We start from the raw sequence: 10,695 nt of genomic DNA on the forward strand, positions 1-10,695 counted from the left end.
TGAAACCCGAGCAAACACATTGGCAAATTTTAAAGCTTCTTGCGTAATACAAGATGATATTGGTTCTATCATTTTACACAGTATCCGAATTATAAAGAAAGGATCCGGACCGCAAACTTGGAAACTCATCAAGCACGTTTTCAATATCACCTATACTATTTCGCAGGCCATAATAGACAGGCGTTTCAAGTCAAACTTGCCTCATTTTGATTTATCAGCACTTAATGAATATTTGAAGGGTAAAATGACAGAAATTTACCCATAAATAACTCAATTTTAAAAAGAAATTATACTCAAGCAGTCAGATGATAATTTCTCTTTGTATTAAAATCAGTTTGTTTCTCTTCACTGCTGGATATTGGCCTCTTCCAATTTTTTTATTTTTTCTGTCTTAAGTACTCTTTAATCTCTACTCATTTTTTCTTTCTCCATTCCTTTCCATTGTATTGATATTAATTTATTTATGTACACATATTGCTTGTTGTATTTTTGTATATACTTTTTTATTTTATTCGTTTTCTCGAGCACGTTTTTTTGTGATAAGTGTAATATTCATTTATGTATAAAAAAACAAAAATTGATTTCTATCCTATCATAGAAATACTTTAAGTGAATTTTATTTTTCCAAAAATATTAAAATTTATATATTTTATTCAAATAAATTTATATATTATCATTATTATTTATGTCCTTTCCTGGCAATTTTTTTGTAAAAACCTGTGCCACAAGATTCTCTTTTCAATTGTCTGTGTACGAGTAAGTTGAGACCTGTTTAGCATAATTATGCACTTGTTCAATTTTCTAATAAACTATAGTTAGAAAAAAAAACAAATGTTTTATTAAAACCACAATGAAACTTAATTCACTTTTAAATATTTTTTTTTTTCCACGACAAACTGTATTTAACCCAAATGAAATATATTTCACTTTTAATTTATTTAATAATGTTTTGAGATTGTATTTTTTTTTAAACAAGGACTGGATTTAACCCCCTAGGGAGATTGATGTTAAAGAGCTCAACTTCACAACCATCAACAGATGGAAGAAGTGAAAAAATAAAGATGTTTCTATTAAAGCAGAATGGTGAATATAACACAATGTGTAAAATAGCCACTTAAACTAGTAAATGACACGTCATAAGCCCTATAAATGCTAAGACATCTATATTTCCTTCTCTAAAATGTTATTCATCTCCGTTGTACTACATTTTTATTTAATTGCTTGGTTGCAAGAAATCGCTATTTGACAATAAGTCCGGAAACGTGTGAAGAATATTTGAAAACCCCATTGAATTTTTTTTTTCGAAACCTGTTTTTTATTTTTTATATTTTATATGTGTTTTTTCACGATGGATATTCTTTCAATGCTTTCCCAGTTTCCTTTTTGTTTGAGATAAATATTAATTTCTTTAAAATACATTTTTTTTATATAAAAAGATAAATAAATACTTGAGATCTTATTTTTACTTAAATATAAAAAAAATTCAGACTATTTCTTAAAATTCGTAAATTGCTTTTGCTGAAAAAATCGAAATCGAATTGTGGTACAGTGAGGTTTGAACCTCGGACCTTTGGCCCGTGAGTCCACAATACTACCATGGGACCACAACCTGGTTCATCAACAGAGGTTCACAACCGAGATAGAGATATGGAGGTTTTAGCATCTGCAGGGCTTATGACCTATCGTTGGGTAATTGATGTAGCCACTTTAAATACTGTGTAACATTAACCATTTAAAAAAAAAAATTTTTTATTGAAAAGTTTTTTCATTGATTAATTTGATTTTTTGTGGTAGCATTTAACATTGTTCTACTGTACAGCTTTTAGTGTATATGTTCACAGTGTTATTTTTACTTCCAAGTGGGACATTGAGGTCATTGTTTATTTCCCTTACTGTCAGCGATTTGACATCCGTTAAAGGAAATCAATATTTGGAATGTTTTGATTATTTCATTATTTACGTATAGGAGTCACGTTTTCACTGTCTTTAAGGCAATAGTTGGTTAAATAACAGTGGATTTTCGTTTCCGGGTGAGCCCCAAAAAAAAATCACGATAAAAATGTAGGGCAAAGTAAACGTGTTTTTTTTTTTAAACAATTTCGCTTGAAGATGAGAGACAAGACGATAGTTATCGGTATCCTACTAAAGTTTGAAAGCCATTTCTCTTGATGATACAGATTTCACGTAAATCAATTTTTGCATATTTACGAATGATCAAAATAACACTATTTCAAAAAGCTTTTTCTTAAGGCAGAAAGCCAGTAAATCAAACTACTCTATTAAGAAAACTCTCATAAATCATAATGTTTGCATTTCGTTTCATTCAATATTCCGATTTTTGATATATAGGTTTAAAACGACAGAATAAAAGCCGCGCTGAAAGGAAAAGCCCTTTTAGGATCTTCGTTGATTATGGATTAAGTGTTAGAATACGGTTGGGTGAACAATTTTCAGGACATTGGATTGCCATGAACCAGAAAAATAGCGACCAAGGATATCTCTTCATTATGTTCACAGTGACGAACAAGCGACGTTTAAACTGTTAACAGTTGAACGAAGTTATTTCTTTAATAAAGATGAATTTAAAAAGTTACGTAAGATAATATAAACATGTCGTCGGGATCGTAGAACAACGACGCATGTAATTTTCTTTAACTGTACCTCAGAGCGGTTTGAATTTTTTTGACGCTTGATGTCACAACTTGACAAGAGCAAAAGTATATAATTCACACTTGAGTAAGATATGTATATATCTTTATATATATAATTCCCCTGTACGTGTGATGTCACTGAACTCCTCCTAAACGGCTTAATCGATTTACGTGCGGTTTTCAGAGAAATGTAGATCTTTGCGCTGCGCGTGTTCGTAAATATAAAAATCTTCAATCTAATATGTAAAAAAGTAGTAAGGAGCATGAATGTTTTATTCATCAATCTACAAGGGTTGTAATCGAGGAGAATGCATGTACAAAAAATGGATGGATGTTGTTTTTTTGCATAAAAAAGTTTGTTTTTGAATATTTACAAACAACGTTTGTTTTTTGTGGATCTCAATCTGATTCTTTCCTTAAATTCTTTATAATTTCTACCCATTTATTTCTTTTAACTGGATTTTTGGTAATACTAAAATAAAAGTAAATTCAGTACATTTTTAAAAATCGTATTCCTTCATAAATACGTACACCCCTCTGTTTTTGAGAAGACCGGAGTTTGAGATTTGCAAAAAAAAATGCCATATTTGAAAAAGTATTTATTTTTATTTTGGAATTCAACCATAAACATTTACCTAGGTACCTACTTAAATTCAATATTTGAATATTATCAATTTTCAGTTTTAGAATTTAATCACAAACGAGTAACTAGGTAAATAGGTGCGAAGGTTTTCACGGTCACTGTAATACATATTATGTATCTTTTTTGGGTGATACCGTGTATGTTGGATTTGATCCAACGTTTCGGCTACCATTGCAGGAGCCATCTTCAGGGAAAACAGTTTTTAGTTTTCCCTGAAGATGGCTCCTGCAATGGTAGCTGAAACGTCGGATCAAATCCAACATACACGGTATCACCCAAAAAAGATACATAATATTGAGTAACTAGGTACCTGTTAATCAATGAAAAGTATTTTTCCAAGGTAATAGCAGGCAAACCAACGTTCGGGCAGGACAACGTCTGTCGGGTCCGCTAGTGAACTATATATATTTTCAAACTTGGAAAAAAAGACGTTATATAACGTTTTAAATATCACATATAAAAGAAAGTCAACGTCCCACTTTTCGCACAACCGTCATTGTTCTACAATCACAATGATATTAAAACAGATATAAAAAACGTTTTAGAGATGTGAGTTTAGAAGTCTAGGCATCTACAGGGCTTATGACCTGTCATTGGCTGGTTCATGTGGCCACTTTACACACAGTATAACATTCACCATTTTGCATATATTTGAACATCTGTATTCCATAAATTCTTCCATATGTTGATATTTGTGAAGTCAAATAGCTAAAACCTTCATTGATGCGGGTGAGATTCACCTGATTTAATTATTTCACCAACATACTGGGCAACGCCTTAATTTTTTTTTCTTTTTTTGTATATCTTGGACCAGGTGAATTTATCAACAATGTTTTTGGTTTGTTCAAATTTTTATACTCATACTGAATTTAAGCCCTTGGAGCTGTTATGATTAACATGTTACAACAGAAATGAAGAACATTATATGTTCAAATAATGGCAGAATGGTAAATGTTACACCGTGTGTAAGTGGTCACTTAAACCAGCCAATAATAGGTCATACGCTCTGTAGAACTGTAGATGTCTTGACTTCTATATTCCTTTCTTTCAAATTTTCTTCATCTGTGTTGTAATGTGTTAAAAATAAGAGCTTCCTGGGGGGTTGAATCCAATCCTTGTCTTCAAAAATTTAAACATATTCAAAATATTTATTTTCAACAATATACTAAACTGACATCAGTTTTTTGTCAGATCAAAAAAAAATAATAATTTAAAATGATAAATTCTCATATGGTATATTTTTGCATCTTTTAAATGACGCAAAAATTAAAATGCAGCCGTACCATTTAAAATAACAAAATTTCAGTTAGCAAACTTGGTTTTAAGAATAAAAATGAATTTGATAGTTTTACTATAATAGAATTGATTAAAAACACAAGCAAAAGAACGAATCAATACTACACTTAGCGCAGATAAAATTTAGCATAATTTTCATTTGAGCAATACTTTAAGCATGTCTCTATGTTTGTAAACATGGTTAAATTTCACGCCTTATGGATTGAAATTCATTGCAATAAAAGAAAAACACCTTTGAGTAGAAAATATGGAATTCTAGGCATTTACAGTTCTTCGTTTATGGTTTAACATCCACATTTTCTCATTTCTAAGGTCTTTCGTGAAGTAAAAGAGCTGAAAAGAATTATTTCACCTTCATTATTTTTTGAATAAATTTTGGTGCTTTCAGATTGGATGATATTTTAATTTATGTACTTCATCGACAATAAATCATTATTTATTCTTCTTATTAAGTATTTGATATCAAATTACGTAATTATATTTAAAAACGAACAACATGAAAAAAAATGAACACAATTTTTTTAGCATAAGGTAATTTTTGAACGTAAAATATACATCTAGAGACTTATTGTAAATATTTTATTCACCTGAAATAAAAGAAAGGTACTTGGTACGATAAATGAGATTTTCATTGAAATGATATATTACGTAGGTTGGAAAACCAAAAAGCCATCTTCTCGTTTGTTTTGATAAATCTGCCGAGTAAGAGATTAGATGGAATGTGTTCGCAAGAGGAAAGCAAAATAAATACAGAGTGTGACTAGAATAAGTTTATTTATATAAAACGTAGATATTTTTATGTATTTTTCTATTCGATATTTATTTTCCACATCTGTTGGAATTTTCATTCGAACGTTTTTACTGAACACATTTTTCAAATAACCTCATTCGACGTGTCACGTATATTTGATAGTACAAAACAATATGTTCTAAGCCAAACCCAAGACAAAAATTGATTTATTTTTTATGTATACGGCGAAAGCCAATTACAACACTTACATGAAAGAATATATGTTCATGTAATTGAACAAACGAAACACAAAAACATGTTGCAAAGCCAATACGGGAAAATACGTAAGAACAATATTATTATTTTCTGTTTTTCTTATTATTTCGTTTATTTTTTTTTTCTTCTGTACCTGTATATTCGAAATCATATAATTTCAAATGACTTGATAATAATAGCGGTGTATGCCATTCTTCAAGCACAAGAGTTAGTCTCTTTTTTGGAAAGATAAAGTTATAACATTAACTAAATATATACAGGTAGATTGAAATTTTAAAAAAAAGTTTCGTTTTATGTAAATGTATTAATTACTAAAAAAATATATTATTAACACAGGGAAAGAACATTGGAGCACACTTTACCCAAAATATATAATATGATCCCATAAACTATAAAAATGAAAATATAAAATTTATCAGGTTCACAAAATAGATGTATGCTAAGATGAGACAAGAATTTAGATTTTAGATTCTAATAAATATGCTAAAAAATATGATCCAGAAAGTTAAAAACAAAAATAATCCAAATATATAAAAAAATATATAGAACATTTTAATAAAATATATATTTGGAATATTTTTGTTTTTAATTTCATGGCACAATTTTTTTTCCTTAGTAATAATATCTTTGACATGGTATACCATGAAATTCTATAGAAATTGGAGAAAAAAATATTATTAAAAGTTCAAAATTGAGCACGAATTTGTAAAAAAAACAACTATAGCTCAATTCATCAATATTTATTTTCATAACAGAAAATATACAAATGCCTACGTTTTTAACAATTTAATAATTCTTCTCGTAGGCCGATTTCGGAATGGCTTTCAACTCCCTCTACGAATTTTCTTTTATTACCTCAATTGAGTCTTATTTTTCTAAAGTGTTACTTAAAGTTTCGGGAACAGGAACAAGTCGCACGGTGCCTTTTACGTTGTTTTTGGCCAAATAATTGCGTACAAAGGGAGATGTATGAAACGGCGCTTGATCGTGATACAAAAACTAAGAGTTATCTTTTCATATATCTGGCTTTTTTTGACAAAAATTCTCCTTCAAATGCTTAAATACCGTTTGGCCTGTTAAAAGGAATTCCTAGTGCACAGCACCATGATCATCAAAGAAAACAGTCAATATCCTTGATTTTTGAGCGGCTTTGGGGTGTTTTTATTTGGGTTTTGGCTCGTTTGGCAAGCGCCACTCCGAAGATTGTCAACTTGTTTCTACTTTATATTCATATATTTACGTCTCGTCACCCATAATGATGAGCAAAGCGGCGGTATAGTCCATAGAAATCATTCTTCAGCGACAGATTGGAGTTGATTTTTGTTGGAGAAAACAGAAAAAGCAAAATTCGCAGACCATACCAAACATCGACTTGTTTACAGCGTTGCTTTAAATACATTACATGACAGATCGAGTTAAAAATTCATACGTATATCTTTGACGTCTTTCTAATCTTAGAGAGATTACCAATAACTTAAACGCGATTATTTAATATCACAAATTGCGAGTCTTTTTTAAACAAAACAGTATAAAAGATCTTAGTTATAAGCACTTCTGACGACATGCTGTCATGCAGTTCAGTAAGACTTGAAAAATTGTTTTTTTTTGTACATGAATAAAAAAGTAAAAAACAAGAACGATAAAATAATGAAAATCAGTATAAAAAAAAATACATTTATGAAAAAAAAAATATCGGCCTTGTGGTGTAGTGAAAAAGGTCTTTTTACACTAACATATTTCATAGTCCCTGGACTGGTACCTGAAGTGTAAGACTGATCATCTTACCGTCATGTAACAAAAATGAAGAAGATACACTGCAATTGGTATACCAATGCCGTGCCCTATGTACCATTAGCCACAGAAAAGGGAAATGATAATGATGATAATATTTAAAAAAAAAACATTTTAAGATTTCGAGCAAAGCCATGCCAATCCTTTTTTATCCTATACTGTGTTAGTGGCAAAGAGATTTACGAAAAGAGGGAAGACCTATCGTACAAAATTCCAAGTTGACATTGTAGCATAAAAATAAAGAATGCTCTTGGATGATTTGATAAACAGCAAATTTTCACTGCTGGTGACATGGCTTGGAATATAAAAAGAAGTTAATTGCAACAGAGGTGGTACATCGTTTCTTAAGTGTATCCTTCTTTACTCTATTTAAAAAATGGTATCCATCTCTGTTGTAATAAGTTAAAAATTGTTTTACGCTATTTTACGAAACTGTGTTTTATTATATTACTCCCTTTGTTTTTTAAAGAAAAATAGAAGAATTAAAGAAATAAAGGTGTTCGAACATTGGCAGAATAGTGAATGTAACACGGTCTGTTGAGTGAAAATGCTAACCAATGCTTTCGTACTCCTTTGACAATAAAGTTATCTCACTGTTAAAATATCATAAATATCTTTCTCCTTTCCGCACCCATTACATAGGGCACTTCATTCATAAACCAAATGCAGCGTATTTTGAGCATATATTACATAAAGGTAAGGTTATCAGTCCTACGTTTTTGGTGCTAGTCAAGGAATAATAAAAAAATGCAGTTTAAACGACCAATAAAATCAATATTTCACATTTATTCTGACAGGTATTGAACCGTGAATCTCGAGAATGGTAGGCGAATGCGCCAATTACTTCACGACGAGGCGGACTTATCTTCACTCGATTGTTATCTTCAGGGTTTTTAACTGAGAGCAGCGGTCAAGTCAAAAATACTCGTCCAGGGTTCTGGTTCTATTTTACTAACAGAACAGAATTTTTCACCTGATGGGATACTGAGTTCTTAAAAATAACCTTCAAATTAAGTCCTGTTGAATTGCAATTATGCAATTCATCGGCAGGTTCATTTTTTTTTTAAATATAATACAAAACATTCATAAATCATTTCATTTATTTAGTAGATCGTAAGTAAAAAAATCATTCGTTATCCTCCTGGAAAAATATGTAAAAGTGAACATGTGTGAAAGATACCTTTGTATGACTGGGAGTAGCTATTGTTCAGGCTGGTGGTCTGGCTCATAGCGGGGGCGAACCTTCCGCTGCATCGGGGGCATGCCTCCTGCGGGGCGGGCCAGCGGCGGGGCGCGGGCGGCGGCGCCGGCGGGGGCGACGGCGACGCCGAGGGGGACGACCACCCTGCGCCGCCACCCGCGCCCCCGCCCACCCCGCGCCGCGGCCAGGTCGAGGGACGAATCTTAACGCTTGCAACCACTTCGCGACCAATTTGTCATCTTGACACCACCATTTGTACACACCATAACCACGTTGAAACTTAAAAACCAGATGTAGTTATCAAAACACAACACTATATAAATTTTTCTTTGAATTATTGAGTATACACTTCGCAAGTTTCACCAATTTCCATTTAATTTGTCATTTTAAAGCCATACACGTTAAACTAGCATGTACCTTTTGTATATACGAATGGTATCTGCGTACTTTTTTTTATTATTTCAATAATTTATTTCAACTAATCAAATAAGAATGCATTAATCAATCAATTATTTTTTACTGTGTTTTTAAATTATATTGTACGACCAACACAAATATGATGTTTTGAATCTCTGACAAATTTTGTATATTTTAACGTCATGCACAACTCATTATACTGTCATTTTTATCCCACATTTGTTAGTTACAACATTTATGCATTGCTTGCGCTATGCAAACGAAAAAAATTCTAAATGACTGTTACTGAATTTTCGATCTGAAATAATTTTGCTTAATATTCACAATATATCTTTATTTTAACAACACATATTTTTGCACTTAACACAAGTATCACTCAAAATTTCAAGTAAATCGTTAGTTGTTTATTGGTAAAAACCGAATTATTTGAATTATTTTGAAATTTTTTGACTAAAAATTTAAATAAATAAAATATTATAAATTTTCAAAGAACGTGCTCAACATTAAATTACCACGCACAGTATTTTTAAAACACTTGAGTAATTATATGTTTTGACTTACAGTAGTTTGTTTTAAGAATATTTAAATGTATAATTTTTATATTTATCTACAGGAAAACTAACAAATTTTCGATTGAGCTCTTTTAATAAATTTGAGTGTTTCCTTCCATAGTTTTTTTGTCAAATAAAATTTAATTTGCAAGGATTGGTAATGGTTTGACTGTTATCATTTAATTAGCCTGAAGACTGTTCTTTCTGGAGGTCACTGCTATCTGAAATTAAGAAACAAAAATTGCCTTAGTATGTGAAAACTTACACTCATGGAAGAAAGAATAGGTGTATATTGTCAAGAAAGATACCTTTAAAATACTTTCGCTTATTTTTTAAAATAAATTTCGCAATCTAAAACAAACACTTTTGAACATTCAAAATACTTAAAAAAATGAATATTAGGTAAAATTTTCAACCACATTTTATTTTTATATTTTATTTCTTTATTTATTTATTTTTGTTTTTTTACAATAAACATAAGAGGGAAAAAACAGAATATTAAAAAAATAAAGCATAATTAGTTAGCAATGAAATACATATTAATAGTAAAAATAGTAAACAACAAAAATCCACAAAGGCATGGCCTGTTTATAGGTATACAAGAAAATGTTAAAGAATTTTCTCTCCTATAATAAATAATGGACAGTGAGAATATTGTTGTGTAACATATGAAAGAGAAAATAAAATTTTCTGTAGAAAAGACACTTTGGTACTTTTTTTATGGTAATTAAAAAGGGAAATAAAAAATATTAAAAAAATTACAAAAATATACCTTATTTAATAATAAGAGCAACAAAATATAGCATAGAAAAAAGAGTTCATATCTTAGTTTGAATCCAGAATAGCGCGTGTTTTTTAAAAGAAGGAAAATTTAGAAAGTTTGGAATCAATGAAATATTATCAGTAAAAAAAGAATTATAATTTTTTGGGCCTATAAATTATGCATGTCTCTGTACAAGCCTCGTTTTACAATGTGGTATTTCTAACACACGATTCCTTCTTTGACTTGATCTATTTGAATTACTTGTAAGTAAATTTTGGTTTTTAAATATATATATTAAACATTAAATACAACATATTTGTTGTAGGTCTATTAGCTTCTTGGAACAATTGGAAAGAAGGAAAAGTGCACTTTTTGT

At 30.3% G+C, this 10,695-nt stretch overlaps 1 protein-coding gene across 1 annotated transcript in view; it reads right to left on the minus strand.

The window, feature by feature from the left end:
- The window catches only part of LOC148273568 (uncharacterized), a gene marked incomplete at its 3' end in the record, with an annotated part of 109,032 nt that extends 100,122 nt beyond the window's left edge, over positions 1–8,910 (minus strand). Inside the window, exon 1 of the mRNA XM_088238519.1 lies at positions 8,568–8,910. Coding sequence (XP_088094645.1) covers positions 8,568–8,616 — 49 coding nt within the window. The remainder of the gene's footprint in view (positions 1–8,567) is intronic.
- Between the last annotated feature and the right edge of the window lie 1,785 nt (positions 8,911–10,695).

The sequence above is a fragment of the Micrasema longulum genome, unplaced genomic scaffold (genome assembly GCF_059751315.1).
Source record: "Micrasema longulum isolate JH-2025_06_02 unplaced genomic scaffold, ASM5975131v1 h1tg001911l, whole genome shotgun sequence".
Lineage (NCBI taxonomy): Eukaryota > Metazoa > Arthropoda > Insecta > Trichoptera > Brachycentridae > Micrasema > Micrasema longulum.